At 42.3% G+C, this 23568-nt stretch overlaps 1 protein-coding gene across 20 annotated transcripts in view; it reads right to left on the bottom strand.

Annotated features, from left to right (window-relative positions):
- Nucleotides 1-23568, bottom strand: part of NRCAM (neuronal cell adhesion molecule) — a 295081-nt gene that overhangs the window by 25702 nt on the left and 245811 nt on the right. For 13 of the 20 annotated variants that reach the window (XR_005589872.1, XM_039506264.1, XM_039506237.1 and 10 more), the window contains one exon: nucleotides 18717-18902. Coding sequence is in view for 19 of the 20 variants with exons in the window: in XM_039506264.1 (XP_039362198.1) it covers nucleotides 18717-18902 (186 nt within the window). In the remaining variant the exon portion in view is untranslated. The remainder of the gene's footprint in view (nucleotides 1-18716; nucleotides 18903-23568) is intronic. The other 7 variants (XM_039506274.1, XM_039506311.1, XM_039506353.1 and 4 more) reach the window with 1 other exon arrangement.

Raw genomic sequence — 23568 nt, forward strand, 5'->3', positions numbered from 1 at the left:
GGTATTATCTTATAAACACTGCCAAAAAGACATTCCCTTCAACATGAGGTGCTTTTCCTGGACGAGGAGAAGGCATTTGGCTACAACAAGTAGGACCAGTTTCTTGTGGATCCTTAAATAGCTATATTTTGGCTCACTTCTTTTAAATAAATATATTTACTTTATAGTTCTTCAGTTGGGCTATTCATAAATAGAAACTGGTTTCAGTATTCTTGTTTGCTCAATGCTATTAAGTAAATAGGTTATTTTTCACAACATATGTCATCCTGAAATCCATCTAAAGAGAAATCCAGACCAATGCATTTACTAAGCGGTTTTCCTTCAGAGAGCAATGCATGAAATTGTTCTTCTGTGAAGATATTCTGCTGTTGTAGTATTATTTGTCATTGAGGTTTCCACTTCTAGCAAAAAGGCACTTTCTCTCTCTCAGATATAATACCAAGAATACTTCTCAAAGGCCAACAAAATACCATAGGTGAAATCCTAGCCCAAGTAAAGTCAATAGAAAAACTCCCATTGACTTCAGTGGGGCCAGGATTTCACCCCTCATGTGGAACCAGACAGACTAATACTCTACAAATTAGATTCACAAATATGAGGGCACTCAATCTTTGCCAAATTAATATTATTAAATTGTAAATGAAAATATGTCTGAAATTTGTTTTGCAAACAGCCCACAGGATCTTGATGGTGCAATTCTCAGGTGCTATCACACATTTTTTAAAATCCTGCCAAGTTTATTCTTTTCCCATGTTCCTAACTCTGTTAACTCGGAGGATCAAATATTTATGGATTTGCTTTCTACATCTTGAAGAATAATGCAATTCATTCAAAATGGGCTGAGGATAGCCAATTTTTAAAAATAATAATATTAAAGACGTGTGTGAAAATCTCATTCTAAGTTTCCTCTCTTAGTTTGTGAAATTAATTCTCCAAATTAAATCTAAAGAGAAAATGCCTCATTCCAGCAATACATGTATGAGGAATATGTTTGTGGGTGATCTGTTCAGAGTGAAAAATAATAGTGAAACTGGTTAGAAAATCTTATCATCCTTTAAGGCACAAAAAACTTAAATTATTATTTTCTCTGAAAAAGATATTAATATTTTTAAAGTTCATTGTTGAAAGATACAGGATCACATGTAGCACACTGGCATTCCACACCCAACCCTGCAGCGAAGTCCTGTTCATCTGACTTGTGCAAGTAATCCCAGGAAAACGTGATCTGAGGTCCAGTCTTTAATATATATTTAACACTCCTTCTGTCCTGCCCCCAAAATAATTTTAAAAAAACAAACAGAATAAAAAAGCAGCTCCCCTTTGTTTCACTCTCTCACACAGTTTCATTGTAAGGTTTCAATTACACCCTAAAACTACATCTCTTATTTTCCAGTGTCTGCAGAAGTCAGTGTGGTTCTTAACGGCTGGCCAATTTGAGTTTAATTTAGTTGATTAAAAAATATCATCTATATCTTCTTGCTGCTTCTTTGTTTGTTCTTTGTTTACTAGGCTAACATTTTTACCCTTCTATGTCCTTTCCACATCTTAGTATCGCCAAAAAACACAAGAAGCTACTACTACAGAACCCTGTTTGCATCATAAAAGTATACAATGGAACAAGAAAGAGCTGACAACACAGGATTCCTAACTGAAATTCATAAATGGACAAAAATTATTTCCATTAAAGCAAGACCGTACCTTTATTCAGTTTAGAGCAGAAGTAGCACCTGCAGTATCTCCTTAAATATCACTTTAGTATAACATTTAATTCACTAATGTGAAATAAACACCTGAATACCTACTGGAAGAACTTATAATTATCTGCTGCACCAAAACTCTGCAATAACAGATGAACTCATTTAGGACTTGATCCAATGACCACTGAAGTCAATGGAAAGAATCCCATTGACTTCCATGGGTATCAAGTCAGATTGATAAACAGATGGCACCATTTTTAAATTAGAGAGGCTTAAAATCTGAAATACCCATTTCATACAGTACTTCTAGCTGCAAGTTGAGAGAGAAAATTACATACAAACTAATTTGGGATCATTCTCTCTGTAAATCTCTCAAAGATGTACAAAGCAACTAAATGATAGAAAAACATTTTTACAGTAATTAGAACAGTGGTTTAAAATAGTCTTTTTCTTTAAGCCACTCTTTTGGCAAGATCCTTTTAATCATAAAAGTATTGAAGAGAGAGAAAGATTCTTGTGATAAAAGATGAGCCAATCCACCTACCTCCCAATGCAGCAGAGTTCCTTGCAATTCATTTACAGCTGTTAAATCCAGTCTAGTGAGGGAGTTCACTCTCATTCTCTCATGAGATTATTCCACAGCCTAATAATTTACATGTCAGGAAATTTTTTCTGATATTTATATTACTGTTTTATTTTCTTCATTTTATCCAACTAGTTCTAGTTAAATCCCTCAGCACACTATCCAACCACATCACTACTCTCCTTCCTCCCATACTTCTTGTTTACCTCATTAACGTTTTGGTCGACTTTGATCATGCCTTCCCAAATCATCTCTCAGCCAGACTATACTGTATATATTACATCCCAAACCAAACCCTGACCCAAAAAATCTACATTAAAAAAAGGAATTTAAATTTCAAAATCAAGTACTCATAAGTTAGCAAATGCCAGATTTATTGTTGCCTGGGGAAAACAGTTTTTAATTACATGATCACATACTATCATGATGCATATATGTAAGGGCATTAGGCTGCAGTCCTGACTCCTCCATACCCACTTTGAGGTAGCTAAAGCATATAATGAGCATATAGTGAGTTAATACTAAGCAGTCTTTGAACTTAGGAGAGTGCAGCGACTGGGACTGTGCATAGCCCTGGCAGGCAGAATGCAAGATACATAATGGTCCTTACTCATTTGCGCACTCAAACAGGGGTCAGCCACAATCTGGTCCTTAGTAGAGTAACTCCTCACTTAACGTGTAGTTATGGTCCTGAAAAATGCGACTTTAAGTGAAATGATGTTATGCTAATCCTATTTCCCCATAAGAATTAATGTAAATGAGGGGGTTAGGTTCCAGGGAAATGTTTTTCACCAGACAAAAGACTATATATATGTGTTTGTGTGTCTATATATATATAGACAGACACACACACACACACACACACACACGTGGTATAAGTTTTACACAAACAATTTAATGCTGATACACAGTGATGATGATTGTGAAGCTTGGTTGAGGTGGAGGAGTCAGAGGGTGGGATATCTCCCAAGGAATGCCTTACTGCTAAATGAACCAGCAATTGACTGAGCCCTCAAGGGTTAACTCTCACAACACTCTACAAGGCAGCAGGAAAGGAGGGAGATCAGACAGAGACACTCACCCTGTGTGTGAGAGAAAAAATGTGCATTTCCCCTTTAAGTAGCTGACCCCAGGCTTAAGTACACTGCCTTGTTAATTAAATCAGCTTGCTGAGACCTGAGACCCACAGCTACTGTCTAGAAGTTCCCTCCATCAGTCTTGTCCCCCCCCTGCTCTATGGAAGATGGGGTAAACGGGGTGCAGGAGCAGGGGGGAGGGGGAGACACCCTGACATTAGCCCCCCTCTTCCCCCTCCCCCCATACAGCAAGCAGGAGTCTCAGGGAACAGCTCCAAGGCAGAGGGCAGGAGCAGCACATGGCAGTGGGGGGAGGGACAGCTGCTGCACAGGGAACTTAGGGGAGTGGGGAGCTGGTGGGGGGGCTGCCGGTCCACCCTGGTTCCAACCACCCACCAGCTAGCTGCAACGGGCTGTTCTTCCTGCAAGCATTGGACAAAATAGGCGGCTGCCAAATGACGTTAGAAGGGAGCATTTCACAACTTTAAATGAGCATGTTCTCTAATTGATCAGCAACTTAACAATGAAACAACGTTAACCAGGACGACTTTAAGTGAGGAGTTCCTGTATTTGTTTCATTCATATACTGAGATAAAAGACTTACAGGATAGCACTCTTTGTGTGTGTGTGTGTGTGTGTGTGTGTGTGTGTGTGTGTGTGTGTGTGTGTGTGTGTGTGTGTGTGTGTGTGTGTGTGTGTGTGTGTGTGTGTGTGTGTGTGTGTGTGTATAAAAACTGGTACCTCTTTTTTCCTGAAATATTCTGGTCTCTCCAAAGTTGTCAATGATTTTTTAAAAATAAGTGTCAAAGGAACAGTAAGTTTTATCATAGGTTTTAAGGCCAGACGTGTTGATTATGGTCAACTACTTCAACCTCCTGTATATACAGGCCACAGAATTTCACCCAATAAACCCTTGACCAAGTCTTATAGCTTGTGGCTGAACTAGACCATGTCTTTTAGAGATTTCTAATCTTGATTTAAAGACTCCAAATGATAAAGAATTTACTATATCTCTTGGCAGACTATTTCAATCGCTAATTATATTGCCTGTTAAAAATTTGCATCTTATTTCCTTTTTGAACTTCTCCAACTTCAGTTGAGAGCTTTTGATCTAATTAGACTGCTAGAACTGCTAGATTAAAATCCCTCTGGCATTGGTCAAGTCTCCTTGTATACGTAATTGTAGACAATGGCCAAGTTGCCTCTGTTCTTCATTCTCTTTGTACTTTAGGTTCAATATCAACCCAACTGTCTGATTTATGATCAAATTCTCCACATATACTCTCATCTGATTCTTATAAATGGTTATTTTTATACGGTCTTCCTTGCTTACTAATTGTTCAGATTTCTTTTCTAGGTTTTTCTTACTGAAGACAGTACTTTGAATGAAGAGTTCAGTTACACAGCATCATTAATTTTATACCTGTCCTTTTTAAAATTAATTAACATATTTATCCGTAAGTTTTAGAAAAATTGGGGGGATTCTTTTGTTTTGTAAAGTCTGTCTCATGCACCGTGTTCTCATGCTGCATGATACTGTATATTACATAATACAATATGATTTCTGCAGCCTGAGGTGATGAAAGCCAGGGATCTGTGTGGTTGAACACCCAGAGTCTGTCGTAAATCTATCCAAATTTTTGCTTTCTGAGTCAGCACACCTCTAATGGCAATTAACCTTTGGCTCTGAAAACAGAGGGTTCTCAGCACTCATCACCAATGCATAAAAAACAATTGGCATGAGCTCTGAAACTGTACCGATGCCAACTGGTCAAAAAAAAAAAAAGCTCAGTACTCTTGTGAAGAAATGCCTATTCAGTAAGAAACAGTAAATGTGCATTAAATTCTGTGCCCCTGCAACTATACAATAGTGCAGTACAAGCAGTAATTTAATAGTACATTTGGTCCACAAAGAAGAAACTGGATTACTATGAAGTGAACCAGTTTACACAGGCTGATTGATTATTGTTCAGCTACCTCCAACAAATTAATCTCTGTTAACCACTCTGTAGCACTGATATGATGCTAAAATATAGCTGGCATCAATCAGTGACCATGGCTCCAATCCTGAAATGGGAAGCACTGTCTGGAGCCCCACTAGTTTCAGTGGAACTCTCTTGGGTACAAACATTTACCTGCCTGGATCTAATTGTAGGATCAGAGGACCAGGACCTAACTAATAATAATCTTTCTTTAAAATCAATGACAACCCGTTTTTAATTAATCTGTATAGCCATGTATAACCTTCCAGCCATTCACTAACACCGTTCCTCTAGATAACTAAGATACAGATAGAATACACAATCGGTAAGATGAGTAATGAGATATAACAAAGTTTTAAAACTGAGGCGGATAATTTTTTCAATATTTAGTTCAACCAAATAGCTAATTAAATTCCCTCAGTAATGATTCAATCATGTGACAAACTCATCATCAAACATGACTTCATATGGATCCTGAAATCCCTAAGTCCTGCAGCAGTACACTACTACTCCATGAAGAAAGTGGTGGGTTGAGAAGGAAACATACATCTCTAGACTTCTGTATAGTGAAATTATGTTGAATATATCTATACAACTGCATCATACTATTTCTGTTTATTGCCGTATTGATAAAACCTGCCTTTTATGAGGCACTATTGCAAAATTATAGGTAGATGAGGAATAGCCTCAAGAATATAAAACAAGAAAAGACGACAGGTAGCAGATTCTGCCACGAATTGACAGGGCAAACAAAGAATTGTGTGAAAATAAATTTTTGTTAAAAGATAGCTATTGCACAATGAAACTCAAGAGTGCATTGCTTTTTTAGAATTAGGAGATGTAAGTATTAGGCTACTCTCGTGTTACGTGAGTTGCTGAGAAGATATTCTACTAGTAGAGTGCCGCAGGAAAGTCACCTTCCTGTTACACACCCTGTCTGGACCATGAAAAGTTACGGCAAGGAAGCAATGATTGCATGCTATTACCAAGAAGTCATTACTATCTTCTCTACTCTACTCTCCCAATTATTATGAGTATTGAAGGGGGATTTGAGTAAGGAGAATGAAGTGGCCATGTTGACCAGCTACTGATGGGTGTTCAGCACGTAGGGACTGGATGGAGGAAAGCATGGAGAAATTCCATAAGAAAGTGGACACACAGTGCATTAAATCTGGCCTCATTGATGGAACCAGTGGACAGGGAGTAATACAAAAAGATACTAGGACAGAGCAATGCAGAGCATTAAAGGCAAGGACAAGAAGCTTGCATTTGGTACAGTAAGGAGGGGGAGCCCCATGAAGGGACTGAAAGAGGGAGCAGGGATGATCTTAGCTGCAGCATTTTATATGGAATAAAGGAGGTAGACTACAATGGTGTCAGGGAAGCCAAAGAGAAGGAGAATGCTACAATAATCAAGACAGGAGATGGTAAGCGCCTGAATATAGAGTTTTAGCTGAAGGAAAAACAAAGTAATTAAGGCATAACTAATTTGACAGACCAAACTGTCTGACAAATCAGGCATTCTTTTATGGTTTCACAAGCTCCTGTAAAGGCAATTCCACTATAGTACTCCACATGTGAGCTAAGAGCTCATGACTGGCTTTTTTTTCTGGGCCGGATTGGTGCTCTTCTCTATACTCTAAATACCTCCTGATTTGGGATCTGAGGAGAAAACAACTAGCAACAGCAAGTCATATTGGAGAAAAGGCTGAGTGTGCAGGAAATCTATCTTAAGTACTTATCCTAGTACCTGAGCACTGCACCATTTTTCAGTGTATTGTCACCTCATAAGAACCCACTCAGATACCATTAGACCAATTTTTTTTTCAAATGGGGAACTGAGGCACAGAGAAACTAAGTGACTTGCCCAATGTCAGGCAGGAAGCCTGTGGGAAAGCAGGGAATCATACTTGGGTCTCCTGAGGCAAGTGCCCTAACAGGACCATCCTTAATAAGTAGTCTCATCTCTTCCTGCAAGCACAAATTTGCTGATGCTTCTACTAAGATGACCAACACTCTAGCTGAAAATAGGAGACAAGAATGCTGCTGAAAATTATTTTTAGTCCACAGCAAACAGCTACATATTGTATATGCAAGTGATACAATTAAAAAGGGATAGTTTCAAACTCAGTGCCCACCTTATCTTTTTGCAACAACAGAAGTAATATTTTAATGATTATCATATGGGATTAATACAGAGAATAAGATACTATCCTAATGTATTTGTTTGATTAGAAGTGTTAGCATTCTAGTGCTAATGGTACTGAAGATTATGCAAATAATTGTGCCTCTCTGTGAGTGTTATGTCAGTACATCCCATATGCTCTGGTGGTATTTATCTTGCTGGTTCCTCAAATTTCATTCTCTCTCCCTTCCTTAATGACCTATTTATACGACCTGATGATAGAAGGTGCTTGGTGGGACTGAAGTCAAGTAATTACAATGATGTATTTCCGGTTGCTTCAATAATGTATATGTATCCAGCTTCTTAGTCGATAATCTTCTCTTTTATTTCAGTAGCCTCAAGTCCAGCCAGTTGATGGATTGCAAAAGAAACATCAATACACATTGTATGTAGTTATCTACCTTCTAAGTGCCAATACTTGATGTGGTGAATGTGTTTTATATATGCAGTTTTTAGATTCATGCATTTTAACCAGCTGTAGCTAAAAAAAAAAAATCACCTTTATAAGGAGTTGCATATTCTGAGTAAACAGAAGTCATGGAGAAGGTCAAACAGGAAAGTATCAGAGCGGTAGCCCTGTTAGTCTGTATCCACAAAAAACAACAAGGAGTCTGGTGGCACCTTAAAGACTAACAGATTCATTTGGGCATAAACTTTCATGGGTAAAAAACCCTCACTTCTTCCATGCATCTGAAGAAATGAGTTTTTTACCCACGAAAGCTTATGCCCAAATAAATGTTAGTCTTTAGGGTGCCACTGGACTCCTTGTTGTTTTTTAGGGTTAGGAAAGACAAAGATCACGTAAATTTAAATTGGAAGGTAAACAGAGTGTGACAGGGTGATTTATCCAGTTAAGTGAAGACTGTTTCCCCCTTCAGTGATCTGGGCAGGTGCAGGGAAAGGCAGATTTGCATGACAAAGGGGGTGTTGAATCTCCTGCCTCTCCCTTGTTTTGTTTGTTTTTTGTTTAAGGATTCTTGAGAGTGGTAATATTGATGGGAATGGGAGCTCAATGCTTTATGCTTTGCCAAGGCCCCAGGGATTTTCCTACTTGATGTAATAGTCTAGCCAGCCCTGAGAATCTGGTTATAGGGGTTCATATGTACAGGATATTAAGTCTGAACAATTCTTTCTCCCTTTTACTTTCTCTAAATTGCTGCAATATTGTGTCTTTCTAACTTCTCACAGCAGGGTGAGGAAACCATCTCTTCCCCCAACCCTTCTTTTTTCTTTTTCCTATTTAAAATATCTATTTTACATTATGTGAAAATTGCAGAACAATTACTTCTCTTCGTTTTGATTTTAAAAATTCTGGGATGTCTGAAGCAGTTATCTTCCCCTGACAAGCACTACCATTCAAATCTGACCAATCCAGCTGGAGGTAATTTAAAGAATCTCAAGTTTAGCAATCAACAGCTAAGAGAAACTGAGAAAACAAGGATACTATGGTTGTTTAAAAGATTAGAAACAGTAGTATACAGTCCATTTCAGAGTTCATTTCTGCTTGGAGAGACAGTAAGAGAAGTACTGGCTCAGAAGGTAGAGGATTTATTTTGAGACTATGGTAAAAATTTTGAGGAATTATAAAGATCCTTAGTTTATTACAGCTTTGCTTGATCCTGCATTTTAAGGTGTGGTTCTACTCTGTGAACATGGCATCATGGGACTTGTCCCATTGACTTGCACCACCATGTGCTTATCTTCAGGGGGTCAAGTAGGAAAAACAAAGAATAGTTGTACTCTTCCAAGCTCTGCTTGGAAAATAAGCTCCACCCACTTGAGATGAGAAAATGAAATGCTGCTTTCAAAAGACTGTGCAGATGCTGAAAACTGGATCAAATGATCTACTGGGCTTTGGGGGCTTGGCTCTCCATCAGTGGGGTTCAATGCATTGCTGGGCTCCTTGGGGTTAGCTCCTCCTTGATGGGGGGAAAAAAACAAGTGTTGCTGTCTCAGCTGTGGAAACAGTTAACCACGCTGACATATCAATTATCATCATTACTATCTGAGTTAACTCCCATTGAGATGAAAGAGGCAGCTCACATTTCACAGCTGTCATTTCAGGTTGTCCAAGAACTTACTTGGATGTCTTGGTTTCTGTTATATTCGGTTCATGTTTTCAAAGTTTTCTTTGAAATCATAAGAACTAGAGACTTTTTTTTAAGTAAGGTTGAAATTAGACCCTCAGTTATACATGTGGAATCTTATTTTTCTTCAGTGGGTTTGTACAGTTGGAACTCATTGGGACATTCTTTATGATGAACAAGAATGCAGTTCCCTTGCTCCCAGCTGTGTTGACCTTTCAGTGATAAATAGAGTAAAAAAGCAGTAAAAAGAAACTGATGTTAAAGTAAGCTGTATACACAACAGAAACACATCTGTTGTAAGAAGATACCATTTTTATAAATCCGATTTCAGAGTATAAACACTTTAAATTAAATTTGTCTGAGTCACCTGATACTGGATTAGAATTAAAGTACGTTCTTCACTGACTGATATCGTTAAACATATCTGACTGCTTTAGATATATTTTCCACTGGACAATGTTTTTATATTGTCAAATGTATAAAAATGTTTGATAGGTTACCGCACACATTTATTTATGATTCTGAGAATCCATTACTTTTCCTTAGGAAACAGGGAAGTTTCATCAGGGTTAATTATGTCTTCACAGTAAACTGTATAGTTAAATCACTCATATGCATAGACATCTTTACAACTAATAAGTACATTAAAATGTTTAGAGCTGCATATTGAAAATGCACATAATGGGTTCTGCTCTTATCTACTGTCTCAATTGCTTCCCTTTTCCAAAGCTATTACAAGAACTATATGTGTGAAAATGCATGGAATAGGAAGGTATTATCTTCAAGATCTCTGCACAAAGGCAATTCTGTGTCTGACAAAGGGCCCAGCTACCTCACAAAGGAATAAATAGCGCTGAATCCAAAGCCAAAGATGTACATATGCCTCAAGCAGTAGATCAACAATTGAAGGAAATAGCCCTGAGAGCTCAGTCATAAGATTTGTGAGCCTGAGAAAGAGAAGAAAAGGGAGACACAGAAAGTTGTTGCCTATATGTTCAACCTGATACCTCCTCTATACCCTCTCTCTGTGAACAGACATATAGCAGAAGAGAAATTCACCTAAGGTGCTGTCAGTAATCTAACTCCTTTCCATATTTAATTTGTAAGTGAAAGAAAGTTGACCAAATGGATAACAGTGACCATGGTTCAGAACAAGGATCACTCCTGAGGGCATTCTGCACCAAAAAATAAAAATTCTGTGCATCATATTTTAAAATTCTGCAAATTTTGTCAAATAAATGTGGAGGCTCCAGCATTGGGGAGCACAGGGCACTGGCTGCATAGAGGTGGGAGATCACTATGGAGCTCCTCTCCCTCCCCTCCCCCACAAGATGTGGACTCAACGGTGAGGCTGCACCCAACCCTGACACAGCGCAAGGACCAGGCCTGTTCCAGAAACACCCCAGGGCACCGCCTCTCTGTGTGGGCTGGCAGGCTCAGCAAGGCAGGACCCAAGTGTGGAGGGCTTTAGTGGGGGGAATGCAGGTGTGGGTTGAGAGGGTTCTGTGTGGGGCAATCTAGGTGTGGGCAGCTCAGTAGTGGATTTGGGTGCAGGGGGGATCTGGATGCACAGGGGACTGTTGGGGGGGCTCTGAGTGCAACTGTAATCAGACCTGCAGAGGTGTCCAGGTGAAGGTGGTTGGGTCTCAGTGTTGGGGAGATAGAGCTCAGCAGGCGGGTCTGGGTGTGGGGGGCTTAGTGGGGGGGGTCCAGATTCTGGGGGAGTGGGAGATCCAGGTGCAGTTGCATAGGGCTTGGTAGGGTGGGGATCCAGGTGTGGGTGACTCGTCGGAGTAGTCTAGGTGCAGGGGGAGTGGGGCTCATGGGGGGGGGGTTCTGAGTGTGGGGGTGGGGAGGCTAGGCCGGGGGGTCTGGGTATGAGGGGGTCTGGATGCACAGGGGTTGGGCAGATGGGGGAGCAGCTCCCTGTACCGGGATCCCTCCCCCTGCAGCTGAGGAGCAATGGATGCAGGAAGCGGGATAGGGTGGTGTGGTGTGGGGGAGTTTGCAGAGATTCCTGCTGCTGGGGGAGAAATCTGGGGGTGGTGTGCAGGGGAAGAGGAAGTCCCGTCCACCCGAGCCCAGCCAGGACCAGCAGCTGAGCCTGGCACAGGGTAGAAGCCACCAGCCAGGTCTTCCTCAGTCCCGCCTCCTGCCCCACAGTGATTTCTCTCTCTGCCAGCTTCCCTGGGCACCCAAAACATACTGCTGGGGAGGGTCACATGACAACTCTTGTGACTTCCCTTTGCTTCCCCATCAGAAAGTCATTTTTCTGCAGGGAAGCAAAAAAATGCTGCTCATGGACAGTGGTGCAGAATTCCCCCAGGAGTAAAGGATGTTCCTCTTCCCAGATAACATACACTTGGCAGCATAGGTGCTGGAACAGTTTTTATAGTGGAGATGCTGAAAGCCATTGAACCAAACTGTAAACCCTGTATCTGATGGAAACCACTTCAAATCAGGGGCTGCAGGAGCACCCTCGGCACCCCTAGTTTGTGGTACCTATGCTCGGCAGAGTACTTTCAATATCAGTTGTTGAGTACATCTACACAGCAAGCAGCAGTGAGTCCCAGAGCCCAGGCTGACAGACTCCGGCTTGCATAAAAATAGCTGTGTAGGTGCTTGGGCTGGAGTTTAGGCTCTGAAGCTTAGGCAGAGGGTTGGGGCTTGGTTCCAGCCCTCCACAAATAACTACACAGATTTTTTTAGCACTGTAGCATGAGCTCCGCAAGCCTGAGTCTGTTGAGCTGGGCTCAGAGACTCACTGCCGTCGGCTGTACAGATGTACCCATAAAGGCTAACCTGTATAAGGTAGATGAGCTTGTGTGAAATAATGCCTGTTTACCCCATGCTAGTAAGAGGGTGATACCACACCTAGACCCTGAACATACAGGACAGTGCTATACAACTTCATAATGCAGAGAAAGAATTACAGTTTGCAGAAATAAAGCTAACAAATTCCTCTGGAACTTTGTAGCAAAATATGTAGGGTGCATCTTTATCAGCAAGGCAGCCTATTAAATAAACAGTTTCCCCAATATCAATGAATAGTTAATACAACAAAATATAGGCCAGTGTTTTCTCTCCTTACCAGCAGAAACTTCCCCATTTATAACACTGCAAAAATCCACACACTTACAAAATCATGCAGAGTTTTATTTTACCTTTGCCTGCACCTACAGCAGGAGGGAGAATACCAGCTTTAATGGGGGAAAATAAAAATAGGACACTATATAATTAGATACAACACCAGAGGGAACATATATAAATATAAATTGTCATAAAAGCATGCGCAAGTGAAATATATTAGATCAAGGGAGTAAGAAATTAAATAAAATACTTATGTTGAACATTGATTATTCTAAAGTTAATATACATGCATTTATTAATCTTTACTGTTCATGCTTGTTAACATTCACTTTTTTTAAAAAGTTACATTTTATGATATAACCAGAATACACCTATTAGATCTACTGGGTTTCATACCAACCAATTTATGGCAGTTCCAACAAACTATAAGCTTACCAAGTATGAAACAAGTAAATCTAAAGCTTGCAATAAAACAGAATTTAATATTAGAGATGTGCAAAATTATCAAAGGCTGCATCACAAAATTTCCAGAGTGATTTTAATTATTTAAATTGAATGTCTATAATATTTTAAAGGATAGCACTCCCAACAGAAGAATTTTGTCTCAGATCCTAAATCTAAAATGCCTAAAACAACGTAAGCTTGTAAAGCAATACTCTTAGGCCTGGTCTACACTAGGAGTTTATGTCGAATTTAGCAGCGTTAATTCGATTTAACCATGCAACCGTCCACACCAGGAAGCTAATTAGTTCGACCTAGAGGGCTCTTTAGTTCGAATTCAGTACTCCACCCCAACGAGGTGAGTAGCGCTAAATTCGACATGGCTATGTTGAGTTAGCCTATGTATGGACGGAAATTGACCTTAGTAGCTCCGGGAGCTATCCCACAGTGCACCACTCTGTTGACGCTCTGGACAGCAGTCCGAGCTCAGATGTTCTGACCAGCCATACAGGAAAAGCCCCGGGAAAATTTGAATTCCTTTTCCTGTCTGGCCAGTTTGAATCTCAATTCCTGGTTGGACATCGGGGTGAGCTCAGCAGCACCGGCAACGATGCAGAGCTCTCCAACAGAGGAGTCCAGGCAATCCCAGAATAGAAAGAGGGCCCCAGCATGGACTGACCGGGAAGTCTTGGATCTGATCGCTGTGTGGGGCGATCAGTCTGTGCTTTCGGAGCTGTGCTCCAAAAAACAGAATGCAAAGACCTACGAGAAGGTCTCCAAAGCCATGGCACTCAGAGGATACAGCCGGGATGCAACGCAGTGCCGTGTGAAAATCAAGGACCTGAGACAAGGCTACCAAAAAATCAAAGCGGCAAACGGACGCTCCGGAGCCCAGCCCCAGACATGCCGCTTCTACGAGGCACTGCATGCCATTCTCGGTGGGTCTGCCACCACTGCCCCACCAGTGACCGTGGACTCTGAGGATGGGATAGTGTCGACGGGCAGTTCCTCGGTGATGTTCGCGGATGGGGAAGATGAGGAAGGGTTTGTGGAGGACGAGGCAGGCGACAGCGCTTACAATACTGATTTCCACGACAGCCAGGATCTCTTCATCACCCTCACAGAGATCCCCTACCAACCCTCCCCGGCCGTTAACCCAGACTCTGAATCAGGGGAAGGATCAGTCGGTAAGTGCTATAAACATGTAAACATTTATTTTATAAAAACAGGAATAAAAACTATATGAAAAGAAGGTCAATGCATATGGGGATAGAACAGAAATCCTCTTGGGAGAGTTCCACGAAGCTCTCGTAGAGGTACTCGAAAAGCCTCCGCAGGAGGTTCCTGGGGAGAGGTGCCTTATTGGGTGCTCCGTGGAAGCACATTCTTCCGCGCCAGGCTATCCTCAGGTACTGTGGGAGCATTGCCTCCACAAGCATGGCAGCATAGGGCCCTGGTTTGTGCAGGGTTTCACGCAGCATGCGCTCTCTGTCTGTCTTAGTGACCCGCCTCAGGGTGATCTCGCTCGGCGACTGCTGCATCTAATTAGGGGAATTACTTTAATGTTACTATTGTGAATGCTTGACTTTTCCTTTGCATAACAATAAGCGTCGTTTAACAGCCACGTGGTGGAGGCTGCAGAGGGGAAGCATACAGGGATCTTTCCCGGGGACAGCCGCGAGGGGGTGGAACAGGGTCAGAGTTTATGCTTTCCGGATTGCCTGCAGCAGGAGGTCACTGCTATACATTAACTTTTAAGCAGCCTAAAGTTTACGGCTTACCATGCCTGGCTGCTACACGGATTCTGCTGTCCTGCCCTGTTTGTCTGATCTCCAGTGCAAGACCCCAGGCAATGAAAGCGAAGGCCAAAAATTCGAACTTGTCCTGAGAGCGCATGAGATAGGTGCCGTGTATGGTCTTGTTCACAGAGACAGACTAGACTGTGTTCAGTGTTCGCAAACATGTATCTTTGCAAGGAAATCACTTCCTTTTTCCCATCACACAGCTGCGGCTGTTTCCCGACCTGCCCCGGCATCCCCCTCACAGAGGCTGGCGCAGATTAGGCGGCGAAAGAAAAAGACTCAGGACGAGATGTTCACTGAACAGATGGCCTGCTCCAGAGCCGAGGCGGCCCAGCAGAGCCAGTGGAGGGAGACCCTCTCTCAGTACCAGCGCTCACACAGCGAATGGGAGGACAGTTGGCGGCAGGAAGACCAGCAGGCGACTCAAACGCTGCTTGGCCTAATGAGGGAGCAAACGGACATGCTCCGGCGCCTTGTGGATGTTCTGCAGGACCGCAGGCAGGAGGAGAGAGCCCCCCTGCACTGTATCTGCAACCGCCCTCCCCCGCCACAAAGTCCTGTCCCCCCCTCACACAAAATAACAAGAAGGAGGGGCGCTAGGGGCCGTGAAAACTGTCACTCCACCCCAGCAGAGCGCTCATGTACCAAACAGCTCTCATTCCCTAAATTTTGAGAAGTGCTTCCCTTCCTGGCTCACCCAATCCCAAATCCCAGTTTCATCCCCCAACTGTGTAGTTGAGTATTAAAAATAGTTTGCTGTTAAGTACTGTTTCCGTCATGTTTCTTTGCAGAAGACTTTGTGTGAAGGGGGGGAGGGGTTTGTTAATTGCATAGGACAGCCACCATTACCAGGGTACAGACATGGGGGCAGGATCAACAGCAGGTCACACACAGAGTGCAGTCACTAGGCACCCGGGTCACTCTAGGAGGTGTCTGCTGCCCCAGGTCAGTCTGGGAGGTGTATGCTGCCCCAGGGTCCGAGCGCCTGGCATCCACAAATGGCAAGGCAGGCTGCCCTTACCATGCCCTTCCACCCTAGCCATGAGCCTCTCCGATGCCCTGAGCCCCAGCCAGAGCCCTCATCCCCCTACACCTACTCACCCTTCCCACACACCCCTCACCCCTTCCTGCAAACCCACCCCTTCCTGCACACCCTCCTGTAACTGTCCTCCCCCCAGAGACCGCTGTAGGAGCAGGAGCCTGTCATTCCTCGAGTGTAGAAGCGGTCTGTACATCACTGCACACCGTACCCACCACAGTCTGCGTCCCTGTTTGAACCCTTTAACGCGAATTCATTAGTAAAGAAAACTTTGTTAATTAACAATGTTCCATTAACTTTATTTTTAAATGTCTGTTGGAAGGGGGGAACCTGGTGAACGGGGTATGTAACCACAGAAAAAAGTCAACAGTAACTGAAACAGGGGTAGGTTCAGCTTCTCTGCAAAGAAACTGGACAGTCATAGGTTACCCTGCTCTCTGAGGAACCTAGCTTTCAAAGCCTCCCGGATGCACAGCGCTTCCCGCTGGGCTCTTCTAATGGCACGGGTGTCTGGCTGAGCGTAATCAGCAGCCAGGCGATTTGCCTCAACCTCCCATCCCGCCATAAAGGTCTCCCCCTTGCTCTCACAGAGATTGTGGAGCACACAGCAAGCTGCAATAACAATGGGGATATTGGTTTCGCTGAGATCCGAGCGAGTCAGTAAGCTCCTCCATCTCCCCTTGAGACGTCCGAAAGCACACTCCACCACCATTCGGCACTTGCTCAGCCGGTAGTTGAAGAGCTCTTTGTCACTGTCCAGGGCGCCTGTATAGGGCTTCATGAGCCAGGGCATTAGCGGGTAGGCTGGGTCCCCGAGGATCACTGTAGGCATCTCCACATCCCCAACAGTTATTTTGTGGTCCGGGAAGAAACTACCTTCCTGCAGGCGTCTAAACAGACAAGAGTTCCTGAAAACACGCGCGTCATGAACCTTGCCCGGCCACCCGACGTAGATGTTGGTAAAACGTCCCCTATGGTCCACCAGTGCTTGCAGCACCATTGAAAAGTAGCCCTTTCTGTTAATATACTGGCTGGCCTGGTGGGCCGGTCCCAGGATAGGGATGTGAGTCCCATCTATAGCCCCACCGCAGTTTGGGAATCCCATCGCGGCGAAGCCATCTATGACGACCTGGACGTTTCCCAGGGTCACTACCTTTGAGAGCAGTAGGTCAACGATTGCGTTGGCTACTTGCATCACAGCAACCCCCACGGTAGATTTGCCCACGCCAAAGTGGTTCGCTACTGACCGGTAGCTGTCTGGCGTTGCAAGTTTCCAGAGGGCTATGGCCACTCGCTTCTGCACACTCAGGGCTGCTCGCATCCGGGTGTCCTGGCGCTTCAGGGAAGGGGACAGCAAGTCACAGAGTTCCAGGAAAGTGCCCTCACGCATCCTGAAGTTTCGCAGCCACTGTGATTCATCCCAGACCTGCAGCACTATGCGGTCCCACCAGTCCGTGCTTGTTTCCCGGGCCCAGAATCGCCGTTCCACAGCATGAACTTGACCCATTGCCACCATGATCTCCGCGGCGCGGGATCCCGTGCTTTGTGAGAGGTCTGTGCCACTCTGACACTTCATGTCCTCACCGTGATGCCGGAGCCTCCTCGCCCGATTTCTCAGCAGCTGACTGTGGAAGAGGTGGACGATAAGGTGCGAGGAGTTGACAACGGCCATAAGTGCAGCGATGATTGCAGCGGGCTCCATGCTCGCAGTGCTGTGGCGTCCGCGCTGTCACTGACCAGAAAAGTGCGTGAACAGATTTCCCGCCGGCGCTTTCAGGGAGGGAGGGCGGGAGTGACGGTTGAATGACGACAGTTACCCAAAACCACCCTCGACACATTTTTCCCCCAGCAGGCATTGGGGGCTCTAGCCAGCATTCCAATGGGAAGCGGGGACTGCGGGAACTGTGGGATAGCTGCCCAGAATGCACCGCTTCCAATGTCGACGCTTGCCCCATTAGTGTGGACTCACAAAGTCGAATTAGTGTCCTTAGTGTGGATACACAAATTTGACTTCATAAGGTCGAATCCACAAATTCGACCTAAGTTAAATCGAACTACTCTTGTAGTGTAGACATACCCTTAGTCCTAAATTAACCCTGGCTGCCCCAGACTCTTTAACTGGTGACCATATACTGGACTGGTCTTGGTCCTACCTGTGGTACCACATTTACAGTACACCCATGTTCCTACTGGGCCCATGAGAGAACATTTAGACTGTATATAAGTTATTGTGATTTAGAGATTTGTATTGTTTTAGACTTTATAGATTTTCTACTAGCCAAACTGTAGCAGGCTGCATTTCATGACTTTATCACTGGATGAAGGATAATAACCAGAACAAAGTATTGTACCTGTGACCAGAAGCAGTCATGGAAGCAGAATAATATAGATATAGTATAGATGACTGGGAAAGGCACTTAAGAGTATGTAAAGTTGCATAAAACTTTGAAAGGCACGGCCTAGCCCAGAAAAGCAAGTAGCCTAGGCCTTGTAAGGAAAGTGATATACAGAGGTGGCTTTTTACACCAATTTTTTTAAGCGTCTGTTGTGGTAGAAAAATTTTGCACATCTTTTCTTTAAAATCTGTTTTAAATAGTTTATATTAGTGCACACTAAAACTAGATATTCGCTAGATAATTTTTAATAAAGAATACTTCAACATGGAAAAAGTACTAACATTTTGAATAAAACACATAGGATTCTTTAAACTTAAATGGACTTTCTTTATACATACCCATCTTACCTTCATCCATAATTGTTACTGCTTCCTCAGTTATTTGACTTCCAGCTCCAACTGATGTTTGTGCATAAAAGTAAAACTTGTATCGTGTGCTGTAATTTAAATTACTTAATATCAAGCTGGTCTCGTTTGCAGGAATTCTGATCTCTACCAAGGGGCCGAATTCATGAGTGCTGTTAACTGTCATTGTGAGAAAAGCATAAAGAGTTAGATGGTTTATCTTTGAATATCTAATTAGGAACACAATCTATATTACAGTTGTGTTAATTAAAACATTTTATACCCAGGTATTGCCTTTCTTTTCAAATTTCTCTACAGTGCTGTTCATTTTCTGCTATCTGACTTGATAAATCAGCTATATTCTGGATAGAGGCTAGGCTTGTGTGGCTGTGTAGGGGGCATAAGGTGCAGTTTACTCCCTCCTGAGAATGGCAGGGAGACAGGGAGATATTTTTAGCAGTAAAAAGACTAAGGGCAACATTGTCCAAAGCACCTAAGTGACTTAGGAGCCTAAGCCCCATTTTGAAAAATGATTTTTTGCCAGATTTTCAAAGGTATTTCAGGGCCTAAGGATGAAGATAGTTGTCTAGTGGGATTTTCAAAAATGTCTACGTAGGTTAGGTGCCTAAATGCCTTTGAATAATCTGACCTTCAGGCACTTAGGAGTGTAAGTCACTTTGAAAGTCACTTATGAAACTAGCACACCTGTGTCATTTTTGAAAATGGGACTTATGTGCTTTTGAAAAATATATCCTAAAAAACTGCTAAAACCGAATGAATATGCTAAACTACCTACCTAAGAATAAAACACACTAAATGTTGGAACAAAATAGTCAAATTATTGCTAACTGGTGCCAAACTATTGCAGCAGTTGAACAGAAATTGAGGCAGCTGGGAGTTTTTTATGTGGGAGGCACTTATGGCTCCAAATGGTTCTAGGTGCATAGCCTGAGACAAGTGCATCCCAAGGGTAGGGCTGAGTGAGAAGTCATCTTGGAGATGAATTAAAATTAAGATACTTTCTGATAGCAGTAGATGATTATATGATTAAAGGTCCTCATTACTGTCATTACTGAAACACACATTTGTAATCACACACACACTTCACAGTCAAATGAACCCCATACTATTACCATGCAGAGAATAAAATATTCCAAATAGGACAAGCATCATGTTACCATTAGGTTTTTTTATATTCACAGTATTTACTTGAACATTCATAAACTGTAAATATATGCACATATTATATATGGTCCAACAGGTTTTTTATTTTTTGGCAACTGATCCATGCTTCCTTTCAAAATATAATAAAAAGGTATATATGTGCAATTATCAACTAAACAATAAAAAAAATACTCAGATGAACCTGCAGCTAGAGCCCCTCAATACAGACATCTTTTCATATTACACTAGCTAGGCAGGATCAGGTGTAGGTAGTTGCTCTAGGAGATACCAGCAAAGAAAACTCCAGCTCTACATGAAGGAGTGTTTGTGATGCAGCAGGTGGAAGTCTTCCCTTCACATTGATAAAGAATGAAATACACCTTCGGTCACCTGGAGTGCTCAGCCAGTAGGAAGGATGGGGTGCACAAGGTGTTTGAGATGGCCACGTGGGCTGCCCTGCAGACCAAGTGCGGGCACAGGAAGAACTCATGCCAGTTGCTGTAACCCCCGCCACCTAAGAACATAAGAACAGCCGTACTGGGTCAGACCAAAGGTCTATCTAGCCCAGTATCCTGTCTACCAACAGTGGCCAATGCCAGGTGCACCAGAGGGAGTGAACCCAACAGGTAATGATCAAGTGATCTCTCTCCTGCCATCCATCTCCACCCTCTGACAAACAGAGGCTAGGAATACCCTTCCTTACGCATCCCGGCTAATATCCATAAATAGACTTAACCTCCATGAATTTATCCAGTTCTCTTTTAAACTCTGTTTAAGTCCTAGCTTTCACAACCTCCTCAGGTAAGGAGTTCCTCAAGCTGACTGTGTGCTGTGTGAAGAAGAACTTCCTTTTATTTGTTTTAAACCTGCTGCCTATTAATTTCATTTGGTGGCCCCTAGTTCTTGTATTATGGGAACAAGTAAATAACTTTTCCTTATTTACTTTCTCTGCATCACTCATGATTTTATATACCTCTATCATATCCCCCCTTAGTCTCCTCTTTTCCAAGCTGAAAAGTCCTAGCCTCTTTAATCTCTTCTCATATGGGACCCGTTCCAAACCCCTAATCATTTTAGTTGCCCTTCTCTGAAACTTTTCTAATGTCAATATATCTTTTTTGAGATGAGGACCACATCTGTATGCAGTATTTAAGATGTGGGCGTACCATGGGTTTATATAAGGGCAATAGGATACTCTCTGTTTTATTTTCTATCCCCTTTTTAATGATTCCTAACATCCTGTTTGCTTTTTTGACCGCTGCTGCACACTGCGTGGACATCTTCAGAGAACTATCCATGATGACTCCAAGATCTTTTTCCTGATTCATTGTAGCTAAATTAGCCCCCATCATATTGTATGTATAGTTGGGGTTATTTCTTCCAATGTGCATTACTTTACATCTATCCACATTAAATTTCATTTGCCATTTTGTTGCCCAATCACTTAGTTTTGTGAGATCTTTTTGAAGTTCTTCACAGTCTGCTTTGGTCTTGACTATCTTGAGCAGTTTAGGATCTTTTAGTAACTTTGCCACCTCACTTTTTACCCCTTTCTCCAGATCATTTATGAATAAGTTGAATAGGATTGGTCCTATGACTGACCCTTGGGAGACACCATTAGTTACCCCTCTCCATTCTGAGAATTTACCATTTATTCCTACCCTTTGTTCCCTGGTTTTTAACCAGTTCTCAATCCATTAAAGGGTCTTCCCTTTTATCCCATGACAACTTAATTTATGTAAGAGCCTTTGGTGAGGGACCTTGTCAAAGGCTTTCTGGAAATCTAAGTACACTATGTCCACTGGATCCCCCATGTCCACATGTTTGTTGAACCCTTCAAAGAATTCTAATGGATTAGTAAGACACGATTTCCCTTTACAGAAACTATGTTGACTTTTGCCCAACAATTTATGTTCTTCTATGTGTCTGACAATTTTATTCTTTACTATTGTTTCAACTAATTTGCCCGGTACTGATGTTAGACTTACTGGTCTGTAATTGCTGGGATCACCTCTAGAGCCCTTTTTAAATATTGGCGTTACATTAGCTATCTTCCAGCCATTGGGTACAGATGCCGATTTAAAGGACAGGTTACAAACCATAGTTAATAGTTCCGCAACTTCACATTTGAGTTATTTCAGAATTCTTGGGTGAATGCCATCTGGTCCCGGTGACTTGTTACTCTTACGTTTATCAATTAATTCCAAAATCTCCTCTAGTGACACCTCAGTCTGTGACAATTCCTCCGATTTGTCACCTACAAAAGCAGACTCAGGTTGGGAATCTCCCTAACATCCTCAGCCGTGAAGACTGAAGAAAGAATCCATTTCGTTTCTCTGCAATGACTTTATCATCTTTAAGTGCTCCTTATATATTTCAATTGTCCAGGGGCCCAACTGGTTGTTTAGCAGGCTTCCTGCTTCTGATGTACTTAAAAAACATTTTGTTATTACCTTTGGAGTTTTTGGCTAGACATTCTTCAAACTTCTCTTTGGCTTTTCTTATTACATTTTTACACTTAATTAGGCAGCGTTTATGTTCCTTTCTATTTACCTCAGTAGGATTTGACTTCCACTTTTTAAAAGATGCCTTTTTATCTCACTGCTTCTTTTATTTGGTTGTTAAGCCACGGTGAGTCTTTTTTAGTTCTTTTACTGTGTTTTTTAATTTGGGGTGTACATTTAAGCTGGGCCTCTATTATGGTGTCTTTGAAAAGCATCCACGCAGCTTGCAGGGATTTCACTTAGTTACTGTATCTTTTAATTTCTGTTTAACTAACCCCCTCATTTTTGCATAGTTCCCCTTTCTGAAATGAAATGCCACAGTGTTGGGCTGTTGAGGTGTTCTTCCCACCACAGGGATGTTAAATGTTATTATATTATGGTCACTATTTCCAAGCGGTCCTGCTATAGTTACCTCTTGGACCAGCTCCTGCGTTCCACTCTGGACTAAATCGAGAGTTGCCTCTCCCCTTGTGGGTTCCCGTACCAGCTGCTCCAAGAAGCAGTCATTTAAAGTATCGAGAAATTTTGTCTCTGCATTTCGTCCTGAGGTGACATGTTCCCAGTCAATATGAGGATAATTGAAATCCCCCACTATTATTGAGCTCTTAATTTTGATAGCCTCTCTAATTTCCCTTAGCATTTCATCGTCATTATCACTGTCCTGGCCAGGTGGTCAATAATAGATCCCTAATGTTATATTCTTATTACAGCATGAAATTACTATCCATAGAGATTCTAAGGAACATGTGGATTTACTTAAGATTTTTACTTCATTTGATTCTACATTTTCTTTCACATATATTGCCACTCCCCCCGCCCCCACACACGACTTGTTCTGTCCTTCTGATATATTTTGTACCCCGGAATGATTGTGTCCCATTGATTGTCCTCAATCCACCAGGTTTCTGTGATGCCTATTATATCAATATCCTCCTTTATCACGAGGCACTCTAGTTCATATTATTTAGACTTCTAGCAGTTATAGACAAGCATTTTAAAAAAATTGTCACTGTTTATTTGTCTGCCCTTTTCTGATGTGTCCGATTCTTTTTTATGTGAATGTTTTTCGTCTGATCTGGCCCATAGATTATCCTCTTCCATCCTCTCTTCCTGACTAAAACCTAGAGAATCTCTATCAATAGATTCTCCTCTAAGAGAAGTCTCTGTCCGATCCACAT

Source organism: Mauremys reevesii, linkage group 1 (genome assembly GCF_016161935.1).
Source record: "Mauremys reevesii isolate NIE-2019 linkage group 1, ASM1616193v1, whole genome shotgun sequence".
NCBI classification, from domain to species: Eukaryota; Metazoa; Chordata; order Testudines; family Geoemydidae; genus Mauremys; species Mauremys reevesii.